This window comes from Myxine glutinosa, chromosome 5 (genome assembly GCF_964187855.1).
Source record: "Myxine glutinosa chromosome 5, kmMyxGlut1.1, whole genome shotgun sequence".
Classification (NCBI taxonomy): Eukaryota; Metazoa; Chordata; class Myxini; order Myxiniformes; family Myxinidae; genus Myxine; species Myxine glutinosa.
Genome location: NC_136265.1, coordinates 112,971,776 through 112,997,678, shown reverse-complemented (window position 1 = coordinate 112,997,678; position 25,903 = coordinate 112,971,776). Strand labels below are relative to the sequence as shown.

Below are 25,903 nucleotides of genomic sequence, written 5' to 3'. Positions count from 1 at the left end.
GGTAAAATACAGGTTATTAGATTTCATTTCAGTAAAATACAGGTTATTCGATTTCATTTTGGTAAAATACAGGTTATTAGATTTCATTTCAGTAAAATACAGGTTATGAGATTTCATTTTGGTAAAATACAGGTTATTAGATTTCATTTCAGTAAAATACAGGTTATTAGATTTCATTTTAGTAAAATACAGGTTATTAGATTTCATTTTAGTAAAATACAGGTTATTAGATTTCATTTTAGTAAAATACAGGTTATTCGATTTCATTTTAGTAAAATACAGGTTATTAGATTTCATTTCAGTAAAATACAGGTTATTAGATTTCATTTTGGTAAAATACAGGTTATTAGATTTCATTTTAGTAAAATACAGGTTATTAGATTTCATTTTAGTAAAATACACGTTATTAGATTTCATTTTAGTAAAATACAGGTTATTCGATTTCATTTTAGTAAAATACAGGTTATTAGATTTCATTTTAGCAAAATACAGGTTATTAGATTTCATTTTAGTAAAATACAGGTTATTAGATTTCATTTTGGTAAAATACAGGTTATTAGATTTCGTTTTAGTAAAATACAGGTTATTAGATTTCATTTTAGTAAAATACAGGTTATTAGATTTCATTTTGGTAAAATACAGGTTATTCGATTTCGTTTTGTTTGTTTTGTTTTGTTGTTTCGATCGGGTTCGGGTTCCATTCGATCGGGTTCCATGCAAAGTATTGACATGGGCATTGAGGAAGTTAGGAGTGGAGGAATGGTTGATCAGAGTAGTGATGGCAATGTACAAAAGAGCGCGCACAGCTGTAAGGACGAAGGACGGGAACAGTGGTGAGTTTGAGGTGAAGGTGGGAGTGCATCAGGGGTCGGTACTAAGTCCACTACTATTTGTAGCTGTGATGGAGGTGCTGGCTCAGAACGTAAAGGAGGGTTTACCGTGGGAGTTGTTGTATGCAGATGATCTGGTGTTGATTGCGGAAAGTATGGATGGACTGAAGGAAAAGATGAACACGTGGAAGGAATGTATGGAGACAAAAGGTCTGAAGGTGAATATCGGAAAGACGAAGGTGATGGCAAGTGGTAAAGCATGTGGTGAGGTGGAAAGAACTGGGAAGTGGCCCTGTGCTGTGTGTAGGAAGGGTGTCGGAGTGAACTCCATTCAGTGTACAATGTGCGCTGAGTGGGTTCATCAAAAATGTAGTGGTCTGAGAGGGTCATTAACCAGTGTGGCAGCTACATTCAAATGTAAGGTGTGCACAGAGGAAGCTGCAGATGGAGGAAATGTTGAGTTGGATCTTGGAGACGGCGTGAAGCTGGAAGGTGTGAATTGTGAAAACATTTTGCTACCTCGGAGACATGCTGAATGGAGAAGGTGGATCAGACTCGGCAACGGTTGCTCGAGTGAGATGTGCATGGAAGAAGTTTCGGGAATTGAGTGGCGTGCTGATGATGAGGGGAGTGTCGTTGAAGCTGAAGGGAAAGGTGTATGCTGCATGTGTGAGAAGTGTTATGATTTATGGGAGCGAGACATGGGTAATGAACGTAGAGCAGCAACGAAGGTTGGAAAGGGTGGAAATGCGAATGGTTCGACGGATGTGCGGAGTATCGTTGAGAGAGAGGAAGACAAATGATGAATTGCGAAAGATGATGGGAATAGAGCCTGTGATTGATGCTGTGAAGAGGAACAGGTTGAGATGGTTTGGTCATGTGTTGAGGAAGGATGAAAGTGACTGGTTGAGAAGAGTGATGGAAATGAATGTCGAAGGAAGTAGGAGACGGGGAAGACCGAGAAAGACTTGGCTAAAGATGGTGGAAGAAGAAATGCGGGCAAGGGGGTTAACAAGGAGAGATGCAGAAAATAGGGCAAAATGGAGAAGATTGTCATGGGGACCGCAAGGCTAACCCCCGCTCTAGCAGGGAAAATGGCCTTAAAATGCATGTTGTTGTGTTGTTGTATTCGATTTCGTTTTAGTAAAATACAGGTTATTCGATTTCATTTTAGTAAAATACAGGTTCTTAGATTTCATTTTAGTAAAATACACGTTATTAGATTTCATTTTAGTAAAATACAGGTTACTCGATTTCATTTTAGTAAAATACAGGTTATTCGATTTCATTTTGGTAAAATACAGGTTATTAGATTTCATTTTAGTAAAATACAGGTTATTCGATTTCATTTTGGTAAAATACAGGTTATTAGATTTCATTTCAGTAAAATACAGGTTATTAGATTTCATTTCAGTAAAATACAGGTTATTAGATTTCATTTTGGTAAAATACAGGTTATTAGATTTCATTTTAGTAAAATACAGGTTATTAGATTTCATTTTAGTAAAATACACGTTATTAGATTTCATTTTAGTAAAATACAGGTTATTCGATTTCATTTTAGTAAAATACAGGTTATTAGATTTCATTTTAGCAAAATACAGGTTATTAGATTTCGTTTTAGTAAAATACAGGTTATTAGATTTCATTTTCGTAAAATACAGGTTATTCGATTTCCTTTTAGTAAAATACAGGTTATTAGATTTCATTTTAGTAAAATACAGGTTATTAGATTTCGTTTTAGTAAAATACAGGTTATGAGATTTCCTTTCAGGAAAATACAGGTTATTAGATTTCCTTTCAGGAAAATACAGGTTATTAGATTTAATTTTGGTAAAATACAGGTTATTAGATTTCGTTTTAGTAAAATACAGGTTACTAGATTTCATTTTCGTAAAATACAGGTTATTCGATTTCCTTTTAGTAAAATACAGGTTATTAGATTTCATTTTAGTAAAATACAGGTTATTAGATTTCATTTTAGTAAAATACAGGTTATTAGATTTCATTTTAGTAAAATACAGGTTATTCGATTTCATTTTAGTAAAATACAGGTTATTAGATTTCATTTTAGCAAAATACAGGTTATTAGATTTCGTTTTAGTAAAATACAGGTTATTAGATTTCATTTTCGTAAAATACAGGTTATTCGATTTCCTTTTAGTAAAATACAGGTTATTAGATTTCATTTTAGTAAAATACAGGTTATTCGATTTCATTTTAGTAAAATACAGGTTATTAGATTTCGTTTTAGTAAAATACAGGTTATGAGATTTCCTTTCAGGAAAATACAGGTTATTAGATTTCCTTTCAGGAAAATACAGGTTATTAGATTTAATTTTGGTAAAATACAGGTTATTAGATTTCGTTTTAGTAAAATACAGGTTACTAGATTTCCTTTCAGGAAAATACAGGTTATTAGATTTAATTTTGGTAAAATACAGGTTATTAGATTTCGTTTTAGTAAAATACAGGTTACTAGATTTCCTTTCAGGAAAATACAGGTTATTAGATTTAATTTTGGTAAAATACAGGTTATTAGATTTCGTTTTAGTAAAATACAGGTTACTAGATTTCCTTTCAGGAAAATACAGGTTATTAGATTTCATTTTAGTAAAATACAGGTTATTAGATTTCCTTTCAGGAAAATACAGGTTATTAGATTTCATTTTAGTAAAATACAGGTTAATAGATTTCGTTTTAGTAAAATACAGGTTATTAGATTTCATTTTAGTAAAATACAGGTTATTAGATTTCGTTTTGGTAAAATACAGGTTATTAGATTTCGTTTTCGTAAAATACAAGTTATTAGATTTCATTTTAGTAAAATACAGGTTATTAGATTTCAATTTAGTAAAATACAGGTTATTAGATTTCCGTTTCGTAAATTACAGGTTATTAGATTTCCTATCAGTAAAATACAGGTTATTGGATTTCCTTTCAGGAAAATACAGGTCATTAGATTTCGTTTTAGTAAAATACAGGTTATTAGATTTCGTTTTAGTAAAATACAGGTTATTTGATTTCATTTTAGTAAAATACAGGTTATTATATTTCCTTTTAGTAAAATACAGGTTATTAGATTTCCGTTTCGTAAAACAGGTTATTATATTTCATTTTAGTAAAGTACAGGTTATTAGCTTTCCTTTAGTAAAATACAGGTTATTTGATTTCATTTTAGTAAAATAAAGGTTATTAGATTTCATTTTAGTAAAATACAGGTTATTAGATTTTGTTTTAGTAAAATACAGGTTATTAGATTTCCTTTTAGTAAAATACAGGTTATTAGATTTCATTTTTAAATTTAAATTTTTTAAAAACATGGTGGTGCGATGAGGAAGTTGGAAAGAGGATTGGCGAGAAGAGGAAGAAGTTCAAGGAGTGGCAGAAGGCGAAGGGTACGGGAGCAGAAAAAGCAGAGCATGAAAGTTATAAGGCAGCCAGGAAGGCTGCAAAGAAAGAGGTAGCAAAGGCGCAGGAGGCATGTAGGAAAATGTTTGGAGAACGCTTGAATTCGGAAGAGGGTCAGAGAGCGGTATTCAGGATTGCAAAGCAGATCGTGAAAGAGAGGTGTGATGTGATGGGGGTGAGTTGCTTGAAGGATGAAGTGGGACAAATCGTTGTGGACCCAGATGGAATTAAAGGAAGATGGAAAAGATATATGGAAATGCTGTTGAATACAGAGAATGAATGGGATGGCAACATAGGGAGTAACCCAGTTTTAGGACCGGCAGAGAAGATAACTGAGAAGGAAGTTGAGGAAGCGATAAAAGCAATGAAGAGTGGAAAAGCGGGAGGGCTGACGGGAGTTGTGGGAAATATGTTGAAGGCAGCAGGAAGTTGGGGTGTGAAGAGAATGACAGAGATCTGTAATCTGGTGGTGAAAGAAGGCCGCATTCCAGTGGATTGGGAACTGAGTACCCTCGTCCCTCTATACAAGAGGAAAGGTGACTCTCTGGAGTGTGGCTCATACCGAGTGATAAAGTTATTGGAGCATGGAATTAAGGTATTGGAAAGGGTGTTGGAGAGGAGGATAAGGAAGAAGGTGAAGACCGACGAAATGCAGTTTGGATTTATGCCAGGAAGAGGACCGACAGACGCGCTCTTTATTGTGAGGTAGTTGCAGAAGTACATGGAGAAGAGGAAGAAGTTGTTTCTTGGGTTTGTTGATCTGGAGAAAGCATTCGACGGGGTTCCACGCGAAGTATTGACATGGGCATTGAGGAAGTTAGGAGTGGAGGAATGGTTGATCAGAGTAGTGATGGCAATGTACGAAAGAGCGCGCACAGTTGTAAGGACAAAGGACGGGAACAGTGGTGAGTTTGAGGTGAAGGTGGGAGTGCATCAGGGGTCGGTACTAAGTCCACTACTATTTGTAGCTGTGATGGAGGTGCTGGCTCAGAACGTAAAGGAGGGTTTACCGTGGGAGTTGTTCTATGCAGATGATCTGGTGTTGATTGCGGAAAGTATGGATGGACTGAAAGAAAAGATGAACAAGTGGAAGGAATGTATGGAGACAAAAGGTCTGAAGGTGAATATCGGAAAGACGAAGGTGATGGCGAGTGGGAAAGCATGTGGTGAGGTGGAAAGAACTGGGAAGTGGCCATGTGCTGTGTGCAGGAAGGGTGTCGGAGTGAACTCCATTCAATGTACAATGTGCGCTGAGTGGGTTCATCAAAAATGCAGTGGTCTGAGAGGGTCATTAACCAGTGTCACAGCTACATTCAAATGTAAGGTGTGCACAGAGGGAGCTGCAGATGGAGGAAATGTTGAGTTGGATTTTGGAGACGGCATGAAGCTGGAAGGTGTGAAAACATTTTGTTACCTAGGAGACATGCTGAATGGAGAAGGTGGATCAGACTCGGCAACGGTTGCTGGAGTGAGATGTGCATGGAAGAAGTTTCGGGAACTGAGTGGCGTGCTGATGAGGAGGGGAGTGTCGTTGAAGCTGAAGGGAAAGGTGTATGCTGCATGTGTGAGAAGTGTTATGATTTATGGGAGCGAGACATGGGTAATGAACGTAGAGCAGCAACGAAGGCTGGAAAGAGTGGAAATGCGAATGGTTTGGTGGATGTGCGGAGTATCGTTGAGAGAGGAAGACAAATGATGAATTGCTAAAGATGATGGGAACAGAGCCTGTGATTGATGCTGTGAAGAGGAACAGGTTGAGATGGTTTGGTCATGTGTTGAGGAAGGATGAAAGTGAATGGTTGAGAAGAGTGATGGAAACGAATGTAGAAGGAAGTAGAGGACGGGGAAGACCGAGAAAGACTTGGCTAAAGATGGTGGAAGAATAAATGCGGGCAAGGGGGTTAACAAGGAGGGATGCAGAAAATAGGGCAAAATGGAGAAGATTGTCATGGGGACCGCAAGGCTAACCCCCGCTCTAGCAGGGAAAATGGCCTAAAAATGCCTGTTGTTGTTGTTGTTGTTGTTGTTGTTGTTCTACCCCCTCCACGAGTCTCGACCCTGCAGATCAAAATAAACAAAACACAGCTTCATTAAGAAATAAACCAGATGAGCTTGTTCGGGTTCCCATCTGAGCGCTTGACCTGTGCTGTAGGTAACCCTGATTTGAATGACATAAATTTGTTCATTGTCCACCAATGTGCTGAATCCATTAAATTTAAATGATGTCTGCCAATGTCTTTGTCCCACTGATTAGTCAAAGCTCCTCCATTGGCCCAAGATAAATGTTCAAAAAGCAGGATTTTAACTGGAACGACGCTCTTCGACGTCACGGCATCAACCGGTACGCCTCCGCACACATTATCACATCATTATAATACTTGCACTAAGTTTGATTTCAATCCCTTCAGCTGTTCTCTTGTTATCATATTTTTACCTGACATGACCTCTGACCTCTCGATGCCATCGTCCAATCAATTCATCTTTGCATGATAATACTTCCACTAGGTTTGTTCAAAATCCCATCATTTGTTCACAAGTTGGCATGGCAACATTATTTTTTACTTAACATGACCTCTGACCTCTTGACCCCAACATTTAATCAGTTCATGTTTACATCATTATACATACCTGTACCAAGTTTGTTTTGACGAAAACCTATCACGGACAGACGGACAGACAACCTAACATGATGCCTCCGGCGACATTGTCGGCGGAGGTATAAAATGAAGGACGAGCAAACTTCCCAGCAGTTTGTGTGAACTCCGCCATGCACGATTTCCCATCGTCTACAAAAGACACCAGGACGACGACACATTGTCATACCTTGAGCAGGAAATCGACGAAAAAGGTGAAGAAGTTATCAAGGCAGTCGTGCTCATCGTCGTCTGTGTTAAACGAGGCCGCGAAACGAGCAGCAAAGTCGATGATTCTCTCCACCTCAGGTTCTCGTTTGTAAACGACCAGAGCGAACTTCAGGAGCCGCACAAACTCGACTCCAAACGCCTTTTGGTTCTCAGTCTGCAATAGAGCGGTGCACAGGTAAGGAGCTACCTCATGAGGTGCATTCTGGGAGAACACAAAGGTACAGAACTACCTACAGTACATGCCAAGAACTGTGGGTTCAAACATGCACAGGTACTGAACTACCTACAGTACATGCCAAGAACTGTGGGTTCAAACATGCACAGGTATTCAAATACCTGCAGTACATGCCAATAACTGTGGGTTCAAACATGCACAGGTACTGAACTACCTGCAGTACATGCCAAGAACTGTGGGTTCAAACATGCACAGGTACTGAACTACATACAGTACGTGCCAAGAACTGTGGGTTCAAACATGCACAGGTATTCAAATACCTGCAGTACATGCCAAAAACTGTGGGTTCAAACATGCACAGGTAAGGAACTACCTGCAGTACATGCCAAGAACTGTGGGTTCAAACATGCACAGATACTGAACTACCTACAGTACATGCCAAGAACTGTGGGTTCAAACATGCACAGGTACTGAACTACCTCCAGTACATGCCAATAACTGTGGGTTCAAAGATGCACAGGTACTGAACTACCTACAGTACATGCCAATAACTGTGGGTTCAAACATGCACAGGTACTGAACTACCTACAGTACACGCCAATAACTGAGTTCAAACATGCATAGGTAGTGAAATACCTGCAGTACATGCCAATAACTGTGGGTTCAAAGATGCACAGGTACTGAACTACCTACAGTACATGCCAATAACTGTGGGTTCAAAGATGCACAGGTAAGGAACTACCTGCAGTACATGCCAATAACTGTGGGTTCAAAGATGCACAGGTACTGAACTACCTGCAGTACATGCCAATAACTGTGGGTTCAAAGATGCACAGGTAAGGAACTGCCTGCAGTACATGCCAATAACTGTGGGTTCAAAGATGCACAGGTAGTGAAATACCTGCAGTACATGCCAATAACTGTCGGTTCAAAGATGCACAGGTACTGAACTACCTTCAGTACATGCCAATAACTGTGGGTTGAAATATGCATAGGTACTGAACTACCTGCAGTACATGCCAATAATTGTGGGTTCAAAGATGCACAGGTACTGAACTACCTGCAGTACATGCCAATAACTGTGGGTTCAAAGATGTACAGGTAGTGAAATACCTGCAGTACATGCCAATAACTGTGGGTTCAAACATGCACAGGTACTGAACTACCTACAGTACATGCCAATAACTGTGGGTTCAAAGCTGCACAGGTAGTGAAATACCTGCGGTACATGCCAAGAGGTTCTGGTTCGAGAACACACACGTGGTGAACTACTTATGCTACATGCCGACTGGATCCGATCCGAGGTCGTGCAGGTGGTGAACATATCAAGAGGTTCAGGTTCGAGGATGTGCAGGTAGTCAACTACCTGCGGTACATGCCGAGGGTTCCGGTTCGAGAATGCACAGGTAGTTCACTACCTGCGGTACATGGCGAGGGTTCCGGTTCGAGAATGCACAGGTAGTTCACTACCTGCGGTACATGGCGAGTGTTCTGGTTCGAGAATGCACAGGTAGTTCACTACCTGCGGTACATGGCGAGTGTTCTGGTTCGAGAATGCACAGGTAGTTCACTACCTGCGGTACATGGCGAGTGTTCCGGTTCGAGAATGCACAGGTAGTTCACTACCTGCGGTACATGCCGAGGGTTCTGGTTTGATGCGTAGTTCTATATTAAAAAGGTAACTCGGTTTACAAGGACAACGAGGAAATTGACCATAAAATTACAAACAAACACAAAACTCCGTGTCGAACATGAAAACCTCGCGCAAACGGTAAACACCGACACCTTGTCACGTCAAACGAACGTCCAGGCCAGGTTGGACGCGTACCTGGGCGTACGTGCTCGCGAGCTCCACCGCCAAGCGCTCATGCTCCAGGTCACCGACGCTCGCCCGTTTGAAGGTTTGTACAAGGACCAAGCGAACGTCGTCGTCTCCAACATCCATGGCGACCACACGGCACCTGACTGACAATGGCGCTCTTATCACTAGGCCCGAGTCGGGTCGATCTGAGGTAAAACTGGACCTTAGGTCGTGTCGTTCCCGGTCTCACCGCGACTACCAAACACGCAGAGCTACGTTCACAGGACCCAAGTAACGGTTCCGGGAAAATACCGCAAAATCAAAATAACTTTGTCGTACGTTTGGTTTGAAACCTTCACAAAGAACATCAATGAAGGTTAAAAACGCGCAAAAGTAACTTCCCCGAACATCGTAAACGTCGATCCCGCCACGATTTCAAAATACACCAAAATATCGCGAGAACTGCACATTCTCCAATCTACCATGATCTATATGGAACACGTTCGCTGGTGTCCCTTTTAAAATGTCGCCAAACGACAATGAATTTTACGCCAAAACTTTGGTAATTAAACAAGTATCGGCAAACAAAGTTTATATAGTCGAGACAAGCAAATGAAGTGGTGAAGTGTATAACATAAGATGTAACTCCCAAATTGGATCCTTGATGGTGAAGTTTATAACATCAGACGTAACTCCTAAATTGGATCCTTGATGGTGAAGTTTATAACATGAGATGGAGCTCCTAAATTGGATCTTTGATGGTGAAGTTTATAACATCAGATGTAGCTCCTAAATTGGATCCTTGATGGTGAAGTGTATAACATAAGATGTAACTCCTAAATTGGATCCTTGATGGTGAAGTTTATAACATCAGATGTAACTCCCAAATTGGATCCTTGATGGTGAAGTCTATAACATCAGATGTAGCTCCGAAAATGGATCCTTGATGGTGAAGTTTATAACATCAGATGTAACTCCCAAATTGGATCCTTTATGGTGAAGTTTATAACATCAGATGTAACTCCCAAATTGGATCCTTTATGGTGACGTTTATAACATCAGATGTAGCTCCCAAATTGGATCCTTGATGGTGAAGTTTATAACATCAGATGTAGCTCCCAAATTGGATCCTTGATGGTGAAGTTTATAATATCAGATGTAACTCCCAAATTGGATCCTTGATGGTGAAATTTATAACCTCAGATGTAACTCCCAAATTGGATCCTTGATGGTGAAGTTTATAACATCAGATGTAACTCCCAAATTGGATCATTGGTGTTGAAGTTTAGAACATCAGATGTAACTCCTAAATTGGATCCTTGATGGTGAAGTTTAGAACATCAGATGTAACTCCTAAATTGGATCCTTGATGGTGTAGTTTATAACATCAGACGTAGCTCCTAAATTTGATCCTTGATGGTGTAGTTTATAACATCAGACGTAGCTCCTAAATTGGACCCTTGATGGTCAAGTTTATAACATCAGACGTAGCTCCTAAATTGGATCCTTGATGGTGAAGTTTATAACATCAGATGTAACTCCCAAATTGTATCCTTGATGGTAACGTTTATAACATCAGATATAGCTCCCAAATTGGATCCTTGATGGTGAAGTTTATAACATCAGATGTCGCTCCCAAATTGGATCCTTGATGGTGAAGTTTATAACATCAGATGTAGCTCCCAAATTGAATCCTTGATGGTGAAGTTTATAACATCAGATGTAACTCCCAAATTGGATCCTTGATGGTGAAGTTTATAACATCAGATGTAACTCCCAAATTGGATCCTTGATGGTGAAGTTTATAACATCAGATGTAACTGCCAAACTGGATCCTTGATGGTGAAGTTTATAACATCAGATGTAACTCCCAAATTGGATCCTTGATGGTGAAGTTTATAACATCAGACGTAGCTCCTAAATTGGATCCTTGATGGTGAAGTTTATAACATCAGACGTAGCTCCTAAATTGGTTCCTTGATGTTGAAGTCTATAACATCAGATGTAACTCCCAAATTGGTTCATTGATAGTGAAGTTTATAACATCAGACATAGCTCCTAAATTGGATCCTTGATGGTGAAGTTTATAACATCAGACATAGCTCCCAAATTGGATCCTTGATGGTGAAGTTTATAACATCAGACGTAGCTCCTAAATTGGATCCTTGATGTTGAAGTCTATAACATCAGACGTAGCTCCTAAATTGGATCCTTGATGGTGAAGTTTATAACATCAGACGTAGCTCCTAAATTTGATCCTTGATGGTGTAGTTTATAACATCAGACATAGCTCCTAAATTGGATCCTTGATGGTCAAGTTTATAACATCAGACGTAGCTCCTAAATTGGATCCTTGATGGTGAAGTTTATAACATCAGATGTAACTCCCAAATTGTATCCTTGATGGTAAAGTTTATAACATCAGATATAGCTCCCAAATTGGATCCTTGATGGTGAAGTTTATAACATCAGATATAGCTCCCAAATTGGATCCTTGATGGTGAAGTTTATAACATCAGATGTAACTCCCAAATTGGATCCTTGATGGTGAAGTTTATAACATCAGATGTAACTCCCAAATTGGATCCTTGATGGTGAAGTGTATAACATGAGATGTAACTCCCAAATTGGATCCTTGATGGTGAAGTTTATAACATCAGATGTAACTCCCAAATTGGATCCTTGATGGTGAAGTTTATAACATCAGATGTAACTCCCAAATTGGATCCTTGATGGTGAAGTTTATAACATCAGATGTAACTCCTAAATTGGATCCTTGATGGTGAAGTTTATAACATCAGATGTAACTCCCAAATTGGATCATTGGTGGTGAAGTTTATAACATCAGATGTAACTCCCAAATTGGATCATTGGTGGTGAAGTTTATAACCTCAGATGTAACTCCCAAATTGGATCCTTGATGGTGAAGTTTATAACATCAGACGTAGCTCCTAAATTGGATCGTTGATGTTGAAGTTTATAACATCAGATGTAACTCCTAAATTGGATCATTTACAATTTGCATTCAAAGCAAGGCGAGGTGTTGAAGATACCTGGCTCAGTTTAGTTCATCCAATCACAAGTCACCTTGACCAGAATGGATCCTATGTCCGTTTGTTGTTTATTGATTTCTCGTCAGCCTTTAACACTATGCAGCCATTTACCTGTGACCTGTGCCTGAACCCGATATCATACTCTGTATGGAAGGTTTTTTTTACGAGACCTTCCTCAGCAGGTGAGGGGGAATGAGAGTTTGTCAAAGTTCGGGCTTGGAGTCCAGGGAAGGAGCTCGGGTTGGTCGTTGGGGATCTTTGTTCCTTTCACATTTCTTTCTACTTTTTCATATTTCTCTTCATTCTAATTCTTGCTTCTTCTTTATTTCTCTCTTTGACATTATAATGTACCTGTCTTCGGAGAAGTTAATTCTTGCAGAATTGTTTTTTTTTCTGGAAGGTTCACCTGGCTGCACCTGGATAGGTTTAAGGGTAGAGGAGTAGTGGCTGCAACCCAAATCCTATCCAGGTTCCTCCTGATGACTCGATCTTTGCTCTTTACCTTTTTATGCCTCCGCTGACAAAGACGCCGGAAGCATCATGTTTTCGGGTTGTCCGTCCGTCCTTCCTTCCATCCGTCCGTCCAGACTAAACCTCGTTTTTCTCAGCAACCATATGTCCGATTGGACTAAACTTTCAAGGTATGAGTGACATCCAGGCATAATCTTTTTATGATAATTGTGACGTCATAGATCATGTGGTATGGCAGCCATTTTGGATTAAAAGCAAATAATGAAAAAATATTTCTCAGGAACCGCTAAATGGAAAAATTTGAAACTTGGCACATTGTCACGTACTCCCAATGGGGAACAAAAGCATGATAATGATGACATCATAGGTGAAGTGGTGTACCAGACAAAAATGTTTTAATCGAATTCCTTGTCCTAAAAATCTGAAATTGCATGCACATGATCTCTAACCCATTTGTATTGAAATATAAAATTTATGACATCATAGGTCACATGGTTTGGCAGCCATATTGGATTGTAGGAAAATATTAAATAATTCTATCTCTGAAACCGCTCACCCTATCGATGCGAAATTTTCCAAATATCATCTAACAGAACTGTGCATATAGTTTGTGAAAATGATGATGTCATAGGTCACGTGGTTTGGCAGCCATATTGGATAGAAAAACGAACCTATCCGATCAACACGAAACTCCACAAACGTGATCCACTACCCATACATATGCAGAGTGATGGCATCTACCCGTTGTGGGACTATGTGGAGGCATATTGGCGACAGTCGCATTGTTCTAGTTTTATTGGTTCCTTCTGATGACTCCAATGCAGTATTTAGTTTTCTGTTTCATTATCAATCTTGAATACTGGTGCTCAACAAGGTGGTGCATTGTCACCTCAGCTGTTCAGTCTGTACACCAATGGATGTGTGGCCCTCAAATAAGTTTGTCACTTTACGAAGTACGCAGCCGATACCGCCATTGTTGGCTGCCTTTTCGATGAATCATCCTTTGTATCTTTACCTCGATGAGATTGACACATTGAACAAGTGGTGTGGGGACTTTTGTCTTACTCTGAATGTGGACAAAACTAAAGAGATGATTTTGGACTTTCGGAAAGGTCACAATCATGAGCCTGTAACCATATATGGAATGCAAAGAGTGTATCTTCTCAGGAAGTTTAATTCATTTGGTGTTAGCTCACGTGTGATGCAGATGTTGACCAATTCCTTACTGATCAGCGTTTTGTCATTTAATTTGATTTCCTGGTACAGTTATCTTAATGTGTGGAATAAGTCACGATTGAGAAAGGTCATTACACTGGCATTCAAAGTGGGTGGGCCTTCTCTGTACTTGCGAGCACTGAGAAGGAAGTCGGTGCAGGACTGCAGGTGTTTACCGATTAAAGTCATTTCTTGAACTGACTTTTTGAAAACCTGCCATCACCATTTTAAAAGACCAAGACCAAAACGCAACAGAAGCTCATTCCTGCGTTCGCTCAATAACTGTAAACCAAAATGACGAACTTGTTGCGCATAGGACCGAACAGCTGTGTACGAAATAAAACGGAGCGCACGCCTCTGGAGTTGTTCAATCTCATCACTCTGAGTCCTTGTGATGCCAGAACCCCACACGGGCACACCGAACTCCAGAACACCAGACGGGCACACCGAACTGCAGAACCCCACACGGGCACACCAAACTCCAGAACCCCACATGGGCACACCAAACTCCAGAACCCCACACCAAACTCCAGAACCCCACACGGGCACACCAAACTCCAGAACCCCACACGGGCACACCGGACTCCAGAATCCCACACGGGCACACCGGACTCCAGAACCCCACACGGGCACACCGAACTGCATAACCTCACACGGGCACACCGAACTCCAGAACCCCACACGGGCACGCCGGACTCCAGAACCTCACACGGGCACACCGAACTCCAGAACCCCACATGGGCACACCAAACGACAGAACCCCACACGGGCACACCAAACTCCAGAACCCCACACGGGCACACAAAACTCCAGAACCCCACATGGGCACACCAAACTCCAGAACCCCACACGGAACTGCATAACCTCACACGGGCACACCGAACTCCAGAACCCCACATGGGCACACCGAACTCCAGAACCCCACACGGGCACACCAAACTCCAGAACCCCACATGAGCACACCAAACACCAGGACCTCACACAGGAACACCGAACCTCACACGGGAACACCGAACTCCAGAAGCTCACACGGGCACACCAAACACTAGAAACCCCGCATGAGCACACCAAACTCCAGAAGCTCACACGGGCACACCAAACACTAGAACCCCCGCATGAGCACACCGAACTCCAGAACCCCACATGAGCACACCAAACACCAGGACCTCACACAGGAACACCGAACCTCACACGGGAACACCGAACTCCAGAAGCTCACACGGGCACACCAAACACTAGAACCCCCGCATGAGCACACCGAACTCCAGAACCCCACATGGGAACACCAAACTCCAGCAAAGGGTGAATGTACACTTTGTATATTTCAACAAGATCAGGGGCACTCACATGGAATTTCGTCAAGGTACAAAGAACGAAGAGTCGTCGAGCAGCACGAGATACCATCTGCTGGATTTGACTATTCCATTTCAGATCAGATCGGATTATAACACCAGGGAGAGTGAGTGAACTCTTTGCAGAGGGATGTTATCAATGACCATGTTTAATTGGGGTGGAACATTCTGAAGAAAAGATATTTTCATAATCTTACATTTCTCCGGCTTCAGCCTAACATCATTAAGGTAACACCAATCACCAAGTACATCAACATGGGCCTGCATCGAACTTTGCTCAGTTCTGTTCAACACTTCAACCCCAACCAGGCTCAAATCATCCACATATTCTCAATGATGTTCTGTTGTTACAGCCGCGTCATTCACCAGAACAAGGAACAAAATTGGTCCAAGTTTCGTCCCTTGTGGAACTCCGAAGGAGAGACACAAATCATTTGATGACGAATCACCTGGGAACGATCGGAAAGGAAACTGCACACTGCAGGTCGGATGGAAGCATCAATCCCAAGCTGAATGAGCTTTTCCATGACCTCGGAGTGATTGACCAGGTAGAAGGTCTTGGTATTGACCAGGTAGAAGGTCTTGGTAAAGTCGAAAGTTTAAATATTCACATAATGACCTCGTTGGTCAAGATCTCGATGTATAACATCCAGCATATGGACTAAATAGTGGTTGAGAGAACTTCCTTTCATGTTTCCATCCTGTGCAGGATCAATATGATGTTTAAAATCGACCATCAACCAATCAGCAAGAAAACTCTCAAACACCCCAGGTAAAACACAGGTAATTGAGATGGGGCATAGCTGATCAAATTCAGTAACACCAGTAGTGTTAGGAATTGCACAAACTGAAGCACATTTCCACTTAACAGGGAAGTTACCATTCTGTAAGCATTTGTTAAATATCTTTGTAACAGGGCCTGAGATTCCCAGTGCAAACTCTTTGAAAAGATGAGCAGGTGCATCACTGGGATGAGGCGCTTTAGATGTGTTGAGACGTCTAAGACGGAAGTAAACCTCGTGTTTCTGGATTGTTGGTGGAGGTTCAGTTGCTGGATTGTTGACGTGAACCTCGTGTTGCTGGATTGTTGGTGGAGGTACAGTTGCTGGATTGTTGGTGGAGGTACAGTTGCTGGATTGTTGGTGGAGGTAAAGTTGCTGCATTGTTGACGTGAACCTCGTGTTGCTGGATTGTTGGTGGAGGTACAGTTGCTGGATTGTTGAAGTAAACCTCATGTTGCTGCATTGTTGGTGGAGGTACAGTTGCTGGATTGTTGAAGTAAACCTCGTGTTGCTGCATTGTTGGTGGAGGTACAGTCGCTGGATTGTTGGTGGAGGTACAGTTGCTGCATTGTTGAAGTAAACCTCGTGTTGCTGGATTGTTGGTGGAGGTACAGTCGCTGGATTGTTGGTGGAGGTACAGTCGCTGGATTGTTGGTGGAGGTACAGTTGCTGGATTGTTGAAGTAAACCTCGTGTTGCTGGATTGTTGGTGGAGGTACAGTTGCTGGATTGTTGGTGGAGGTACAGTTGCTGCATTGTTGGTGGAGGTACAGTCGCTGGATTGTTGGTGGAGGTACAGTTGCTGGATTGTTGAAGTAAACCTCGTGTTGCTGGATTGTTGGTGGAGGTACAGTTGCTGGATTGTTGGTGGAGGTACAGTTTCTGGATTGTTGAAGTAAACCTCGTGTTGCTGGATTGTTGGTGGAGGTACAGCAGCCGGAAGATAAACTGTAAGAGGTGCCAGGTGCAGCGCAGGTAACATAGTACAGATATGGGGAAAATGCTTGTTAACATCATTATCTACCTGGTGAGGAGATTGATCAACAAAAGCAAGATTATCGGATTGTTTCTTCAATCTGGTCAATAATCTGATCTGTTCTATGACATTTTCCAGGCTCTGATATTTTAAGGTGTTCCACTTTGTTCTGAAAGTAAGATACCTCAGCTTTTCTGATATGACGCTGAACTTTATTCCTCAGGTGACGATATCAAACAAAATCACCGATATCATGTGCATCCGTTGAACTATTAAAAGACAAAGATTGTCCATGAACCCCGGTTTGTCCCCAGGTTTCCGCTCCATCAACATCTCTGTAAAGTATCTTTCGTGTTTTTTTTTTTTGTTTTTTTTTTTTTTTTGTATACTGAATCGAGGCTCGTGAAAGAGCTAACATTTATTTCACAAACAAATCAACCAGACAAACAAAATATACAAAAAGAGGGAGCGGAAGACAAGATGGGGAGAGAAGGGGAAGCACACAACCACAACATTTGAGAGCAGGGAGAAGTGTGGGAGGGAGAGGGCTTGGGGGCAGGAGGCGTGGGGAGGGGAAGGGGGGGGGGGGGGGGGAGGGAAGAGGTATAAAACACAAGGGGACCGAAATTAGCGGGGGTAGAAAAGATCAAGGTTTTGGATGGGGGAGGATAAGAGATGGTGGTGAACAGCTGTTTTAAAGACCTGGAGGGTGGAGTGGGATTGAAGAGAGTGAGGGAGTTTGTTCCAGAGGTGGGAGAAAAGAGGAATGAAGGAGTGAAGGTGAGCAGAAAGTCTTGATTTTGGCAGTTTAACCATAAGAGGGTTGCAGGCAGATCTTGTGCGACCTGTAGGAATATTTGGGGGACAGAGCCCAGAGAGGGCTGGGGGGGGCAAGGCCAGAGAGGAGTCGGTAGAAGACGGAAAGACCACCAACCTGCCTGCGGTGAGTGAGTGAAAGGCCCTTGGAGTTAGCTTCATCCCGGGAGATTCCAATGATTCTGAACGCTTTGGATTCAACAGCGTCAAGACGGGCTAGATGTGAGGCAGGAGCACCAGACCAGAGGGGAGAGCAGTATTCCATAGAGCTGCGGATGAAAGCCTTGTATGTGGTGAGGAGCGCAGGTGTGCCAAGGAAGGACTTCGCACGACGGAGGATGCCCAGTCGGCGACTGGCTTTGGAGGCCAGATTTGAAATGTGGTTTTCCCAGGAAAGATCATGGCAAATAGTGAGACCCAAAAGCTTGAGTGACAGAACTTCTTGGAGAGGATTATTCAGAAAGTGGATGGGAGGGTTTTCCAGTCGGTCTTTTCGGAGAGACATCGTAAGAGTGTGAGATTTATCAGGATTGAAAGACATGTTCCATTTGTTTGCCCAGTCTGTGATTTTGTCCAGGTCTGCAGAGAGTGAGGAGGCTGCAGACTGCCGATCTGAGGGATGAGGAATGGAGCGACAGAGAGTAGAGTCGTCAGCAAAGAGATAGAGAGGATTTTCAAGAGAGTCAGAGAGATCATTGATGAAGACCAGAAAAAGCACAGGGCCCAGAACACTACCTTGGGGAACTCCAGCCTGAACAGGAAGAGGAGATGAGAGAAACCCATTCAGGGCCACACGTTGACTATGACCAGAGAGGAAGTCCGCCAGCCATGCGTGGAGATTTCCATGGATACCAAAGGAGGAGAGTTTGGTGAGCAGAGCAGGGTGCCAGACCGTATCGAAGGCACGTGAAATGTCAAGGGAGACAGCTCTAATTTCCTGTTTGGCGTTGAGGACCTCCATCCATTGTTGAGAAAGCAGAAGCAGCATGTCCAGAGTAGAGTGACCAGGTCTGAAACCAAATTGATGATCCGAGATCAAGCCATTGGAGAAGAGGAAAGATTTAATATCTGAAGCAATGATGGATTCCATGACTTTGCTGATAATTGGGAGAAGGCTGATTGGTCTGTAGTTGCTGGGATCTGTTTTTGCACCTTTTTTGTGCAAAGCGGTGATGTTGGCTGATTTCCAAGCAGATGGCAGATGACCTTGAGCAAAAGAGAGGGTGAAGAGAACAGAAAGAGGGAGTGAAAGACCGGAAGAACATGATTTTAGGACCCGTGGGCTGATGCCGTGAGGACCAGTTGCAGAATCAGAGTCGAGGGTTGACAGAAACTTTTCCACCTTGTCAGGAGGAAAGGACACAGAGTCCAGGAGCAGCTGGGTACGACTGGGTACGGTGGGTACAGAGAGGGATGGGTTTGGGACACAAGATTTAGAGGCAAACACAGAGTTGAGGCATTCAGCTTTTTCACGTGCGGAGTCAGCCGTTAAGCCGTTTGAGGTGAGGGAGGGGATGGAGGGGGAACAAACACCAGAAACAGATTTGACCAGACGCCACCAGGATTTGGAAGAGGGAGACAGATAAGAGAGTTCGGTCTTGAGAACGGTGAGATATTGTTTCCTGGCTCTCCTGAGGGTGGACACACACTTGTTTCGGGCTTTGTGAAAGGAAAAGAGATTTCCTTCCGTTGGATTTGCTTTCCAGGAGACGAAAGCAAGTTGTTTCAGGGCAACAGCCTCACCACAAGATTCCGTGTACCATGGACGGGAGGAAGGGTATGACAACTGAAGACAAGATGGGATAAATCTGTGCATGAGAGAGAGCAATTTACTTTGAAAGAATTCCCAGGATGAGTTGATGTCAGAGGCGGTAGAGATGGGAGACCAGTCCAGATGATTGATGGCTGCTTGAAGACCGTGCCAGTTGGCCTGAGTGAAATGCCAGACTCGTCGACGCTGAGGAGGCTCTCTGACAATGGTCAGAGAGATGTCCACTTTGACAAGCACATGATCAGATGAGCCGATTGGAGCAGAAGAAGAGCAGCAGACATTTTCAGGGAAGTTTGTCATAACCAAATCCAGAAGAGAAGATGCTCCGTTGACTGAGATCCGGGTCGGGAAATTGACAGATTGTGTCAGTCCCAGAGAGTCGCAGAAGTAAAGAAGTGTTGCGCCATAAGAGTAGTTTGTAAAATTTCTACCATCTCATCAGGATTATCGGTGGAGTTAAAGTCAGCCCAATTATACTCCGTAATCCACTGTACACAATTCCAGGTATGGATGATTCCCAAAAAGGTCTTGGTTTACACCTGGTGGATTTCAGAGGTGGAATGGAGTTGTACGGCCGGGCTAGAACACCTGATAGTGATCATGTGATGCAATTGGGACACATATTACTGGTTCAGTATAAAGTTCTTGAGAGTTTGTTAAAATCTTATCAAGTACTGCATTGCCTCGTGTCGGTGTTACTAACTGTGAGAACAGGGCGTGCTGCTCAATAACATCGGTGTGGAGGTTATTAAAATCCCCCATAATAAATACTGCTGCCTCCTCCGTTGAATTGATCAGGTCATCCATCTCCATGATGTGGGGTCTGTTATCTCCTGATGGTGGGGAGATCATGGCGGAGCATAAACAACACCTGCGTAGATGTTCCTCATCAGACTCACGGTGGATGACGATGTCAGTTTAACCCAAATAATTTCAAGATATGTTGGGACAAGATCGTTGTGAATAAGAATTGCTGCTGGACTTGTGCCAATGTCATATGGCTGAAGAGACGATGCTGAAGTTATGTGGCATCTCACATGCTTATGCCAAGCCCCAGGCCCAGGAGCCATCTCAGAAAATGTCAATCTTGTGATGACACTGTTCGCAAACGACAGCGCAGCTGCTCAAGAACTGGAAGATGCTCGGCAACAAACTGCTGACAAGCTTGCTGATTTAAGCTGCTAAAATACTACAACATCCCATACTCAGTTCAGTATTACTTGTTGATGTACATGGGCCTGTCGGATTCGTCCACAGTGATCACCTGCACAGAGTGATTGGGCTAACAGCATCTCTGTGCTTCAGTCCAACATCATGACCATCTCCCACACCTGCATATGGAGCTAGCATCAGCAACTGAAGTTGCTTTCCCAGTTGGCATGACCTGATGCGGTTCCTGGTGTTCGACAACGATGGTACCGCTCCACCAGCAGCACGGAAGGACGAGCCCTCGGATGGACTGGGGTAAGACTTGACCTGTATAATCATGCATTCGCCCTCCACATGAAGCCCTCACAGTTCTGCTGGCTCTCTCCGGTACAAGCCGTACAAGCTCTGACTGCGCCAGTGGTCCGAGCTTCCTCGTCGGAGCGGTTTTCAGCTCCAGCTCCCACCTGGGCGGGACAATGTGGTGGAAGACCTGCTTTTCACCTCCATTGGCACCCTGATTCTACCAGCTGCTTCGACAGTGGAGAACATGACTTCATTCAGCGGCTTCACCAACTGCCAGATCCTTCAGATGAAAGAGCATTACAACGACCTGGATAGCCGACGACGGGTGAGATCTCAATGGAGAGGCAGCCGAGGAGGTAAAGACATGTCACTGCTACCCACCCAGAGGACGTCTGGTGATAACAGGCCCATCAATCAATAAAAAAGTATCCATGAGAATTAGAAAGATAAAGTTAATTTGAGAAAAAAAATCCTCTTCGTTAATTGTCATTATATGACAAGAGGAAGGAGATGTCGAAGATTTTAATCCACATGTACAGGCAGAGAGACACACACACCAACAGACACACACACACACACACACACACACACACACACACACACACACACACACACACACACACACACACACACACACACCAACAGACACATTGACATTGTTTTTACTCAGTATGGATGTTACAAAGGAGAAATGTATTTTAATTGGATAATCATAAAGGTGATTGATTAATTGGAGACTATTTAGTTCATTGATTCTGCTCTGAGAGTGTTGTGCCCCAGCCACAGTTGGTGAGATGGCAGGGTAGGGTGAAGGCCACCCAACTCCTCACTTGGAGTGTTGTTCCCCAGCCACAGTTGGTGAGATGGCAGGGTAGGGTGAAGGCCACCCAACTCCTCACTTGGAGTGTTGTGCCCCAGCCACAGTTGGTGAGATGGCAGGGTAGGGTGAAGGCCAGCCAACTCCTCACTTGGAGTGTTTGCACAGCCACAGTTGTTGAAATGGCATGGTGGGGTGAAGGCCAGCCAACTCCTCACTTGGAGTGTTGTGCCACAGCCACAGTTGGTGAGATGGCATGGTGGGGTGAAGGCCAGCCAACTCCTCACTTGGAGTGTTTGCACAGCCACAGTTGGTAAGATGGCAGGGTAGGGAGAAGGCCAGCCAACTCCTCACTTGGAGTGTTGTGCCCCAGCCACAGTTGGTGAGATGGCAGGGTAGGGTGAAGGCCAGCCAACTCCTCACTTGGAGGGTTGTGCCACAGCCACAATTGGTGAGATGGCAGGGTAGGGTGAAGGCCAGCCAACTCCTCACTTGGAGTGTTGTGCCCCAGCCACAGTTGGTGAGATGGCAGGGTAGGGTGAAGGCCAGCCAACTCCTCACTTGGAGGGTTGTGCCACAGCCACAATTGGTGAGATGGCAGAGAAGGGTGAAGGCCAGCCAACTCCTCACTTGGAGTGTTGTGCCCCAGCCACAGTTGGTGAGATGGCAGGGTAGGGTGAAGGCCAGCCAACTCCTCACTTGGAGGGTTGTGCCACAGCCACAATTGGTGAGATGGCAGAGAAGGGTGAAGGCCAGCCAACTCCTCACTTGGAGTGTTGTGCCACAGCCACAGTTGGTGAGATGGCAGGGTGGGGTGAAGGCCAGCCAACTCCTCAGTTGGAGTGTTGTGCCACAGCCACAGTTGGTGAGATGGCATGGTGGGGTGAAGGCCAGCCAATGCCTCACTTGGAGTGTTTGCAGAGCCACAGTTTGTGAGATGGCAGGGTGGGGTGAAGGCCAGCCAACGCCTCACTTGGAGTGTTTGCAGAGCCACAGTTTGTGAGATGGCAGGGTAGGGTGAAGGCCAGCCAACTCCTCACTTGGAGTGTTGTGCCACAGCCACAGTTGGTGAGATGGCAGGGTAGGGTGAAGGCCAGCCAACTCCTCACTTGGAGTGTTTTGCCACAGCCACAGTTGGTGAGATGGCATGGTGGGGTGAAGGCCAGCCAACGCCTCACTTGGAGTGTTGTGCCACAGCCACGGTTGGTGAGATGGCATGGTGGGGTGAAGGCCAGCCAACTCCTCACTTGGAGTGTTGTGCCACAGCCACAGTTGGTGAGATGGCAGGGTAGGGTGAAGGCCAGCCAACTCCTCACTTGGAGTGTTGTGCCACAGCCACAGTTGGTGAGATGGCAGGGTAGGGTGAAGGCCAGCCAACTCCTCAGTTGGAGTGTTGTGCCACAGCCACAGTTGGTGAGATGGCAGGGTGGGGTGAAGGCCAGCCAACTCCTCACTTGGAGTGTTGTGCCACAGCCACAATTGGTGAGATGGCAGAGTAGGGTGAAGGCCAGCCAACTCCTCACTTGGAGTGTTGTGCCACAGCCACAGTTGGTGAGATGGCAGGGTAGGGTGAAGGCCAGCCAACTCCTCAGTTGGAGTGTTGTGCCACAGCCACAGTTGGTGAGATGGCAGGGTGGGGTGAAGGCCAGCCAACTCCTCACTTGGAGTGTTGTGCCACAGCCACAGTTGGTGAGATGGCATGGTGGGGTGAAGGCCAGCCAATGCCTCACTTGGAGTGTTGTGCCACAGCCACGGTTGGTGAGATGGCAGGGTAGGGTGAAGGCCAGCCAACTCCTCACTTGGAGTGTTGTGCCACAGCCACAGTTGGTGAGATGGCATGGTGGGGTGAAGGCCAGCCAATGCCTCACTTGGAGTGTTGTGCCACAGCCACGGTTGGTGAGATGGCAGGGTAGGGTGAAGGCCAGCCAACTCCTCTTGGAGTGTTGTGCCACAGCCACAGTTGGTGAGATGGCATGGTGGGGTGAAGGCCAGGCAACGCCTCACTTGGAGTGTTGTGCCACAGCCACGGTTGGTGAGATGGCATGGTGGGGTGAAGGCCAGCCAACTCCTCACTTGGAGTGTTGTGCCACAGCCACAGTTGGTGAGATGGCATGGTGGGATGAAGGCCAGCCAACGCCTCACTTGGAGTGTTTGCAGAGCCACAGTTTGTGAGATGGCAGGGTAGGGTGAAGGCCAGCCAACTCCTCACTTGGAGAGTTGTGCCACAGCCACAGTTGGTGAGATGGCAGGGTAGGGTGAAGGCCAGCCAACTCCTCACTTGGAGTGTTGTGCCACAGCCACAGTTGGTGAGATGGCAGGGTAGGGTGAAGGCCAGCCAACTCCTCAGTTGGAGTGTTGTTCCACAGCCACAGTTGGTGAGATGGCATGGTGGGGTGAAGGCCAGCCAACGCCTCACTTGGAGTGTTTGCAGAGCCACAGTTTGTGAGATGGCAGGGTAGGGTGAAGGCCAGCCAACTCCTCACTTGGAGTGTTGTGCCACAGCCACAGTTGGTGAGATGGCAGGGTAGGGTGAAGGCCAGCCAACGCCTCACTTGGAGTGTTTGCAGAGCCACAGTTTGTGAGATGGCAGGGTAGGGTGAAGGCCAGCCAATGCCTCACTTGGAGTGTTGTGCCACAGCCACAGTTGGTGAGATGGCAGGGTAGGGTGAAGGCCAGCCAACTCCTCACTTGGAGTGTTGTGCCACAGTGGTGAGATGGCAGGGATGGGTGAAGGCCAGCCAACTCCTCACTTGGAGTGTTTGCAGAGACACAGTTGGTGAGATGGCAGGGTGGGGTGAAAACAATATTTACACCGTATTACAGAGGAGTGAGATACACATTCATTGTGTGAAGAATGAAGGAATCATGAAACTTAACACTAAAGAATAGATTCAAAATTAAATAATCACTCGCTGTTCCCGATCAAAAATAAATGACAAGTGCCAGTCGACTCTGTTCTGTTTTGCCAAGTGTCGCTCGATGAGTAATTTTTCATGTCTGTCTGTCTGTTTGTCCGCACTGAATAAATATGATTTTCTTTGCAACCGTTGGCCCGATTGACAGGAAATTTTCACCATAGGGGCAACTCCACCTGTATAAATTTTTTAATGATAATTATGACGTCATAGGTCACGTGGTACGGGCGCCATCTTGGAAAAACCTTGCACCTCTATCTCAGAAAGTGCTGAATGGAAAAAAGTGAGACATGGCTCATTGTAAAGAACTCTCCATGGGGAATAAAATGTTAATGATGTCATAGGTGCCTCCAATATGACGTCATTATTGAACAAGTACAAAACTTAATGCGATCAAGATGAAATTTCTTGAGCATCATCTCGGGGATAAATTGGTGGAGGGGAAAAAAAGATGGTCATTGGTCACGTGGTTCGGCCGCCATATTTGTTTTAGCACAAAAGCCTTAAAAACCACTGAAGAAACGTCCTGGTGAGGGTCTGCAATCTCCGATTGCTCTTCCTTGTTTCCTCCGCCACCAAATGTGGATGGAGGTTATGTTTGTTTTCATCCCTGTCTGTCCGTTTGTTTGTTTTTATATATGTTTTTGTATACAAGATCGAGGCTCGTGTAAGAGCTAACCTTGATCAAACAAACTGACACATAAAACATTTGCTAGAGGGAGCGGGAGACAAGATGGAGAGCAGGGACATCTGTGGGAGGGAGAGGGCTTGGGGGGGGGGGGGGGGAATTGCACGAGAAAGGGGGAGGGGTGTGAACAAGAACTTGTTTGTGAACAAAATATCTCAAAAAGTTGTGGACAGATTTGGACAAAATTTGGCAGAGAGGTAGCGCATGTGACAAGGACGAAATGATTAGATTTTGGTGAAGATCCGGATTCGGCTACGAGAATTTGTTAAGTGATTCTTCACCATTGGGAGATGGGGCCAAAAATGGTACATAGCAGGATATCTCAAAAAGTTATGGACGGATTTGGACGAAACTTTCGTACATACATGTGCCGTGTCTGCATTAAAAAAAAACAAAAAAAAAAACGGTGGACCGGTTGGGTGTCTGACAAGGACAAATAAATAGATTCGATTTTCGTGAAGATCTGAATATGGATTCGGATATGAGAATTATTTAATTTTTTAAGTTATTCTTCA

At 44.1% G+C, this 25,903-nt stretch overlaps 1 protein-coding gene across 4 annotated transcripts in view; it reads right to left on the bottom strand.

Annotated features, from left to right (window-relative positions):
* The window catches only part of NCAPG (non-SMC condensin I complex subunit G), a 120,009-nt gene extending 110,460 nt beyond the window's left edge, over nt 1–9,549 (bottom strand). For 2 of the 4 annotated variants that reach the window (XM_068116567.2, XM_068116568.2), the window contains exons 1-2: nt 9,109–9,549; nt 7,065–7,259 (exon numbers count right to left, since the gene is read on the bottom strand). In XM_068116567.2, the coding sequence (XP_067972668.2) occupies nt 7,065–7,259; nt 9,109–9,225 (312 nt within the window). In that variant the 5' untranslated portion in view covers nt 9,226–9,549. The remainder of the gene's footprint in view (nt 1–7,064; nt 7,260–9,108) is intronic. The other 2 variants (XM_068116569.2, XM_078778539.1) reach the window with 2 other exon arrangements.
* Nucleotides 9,550–25,903: the final 16,354 nt, after the last annotated feature.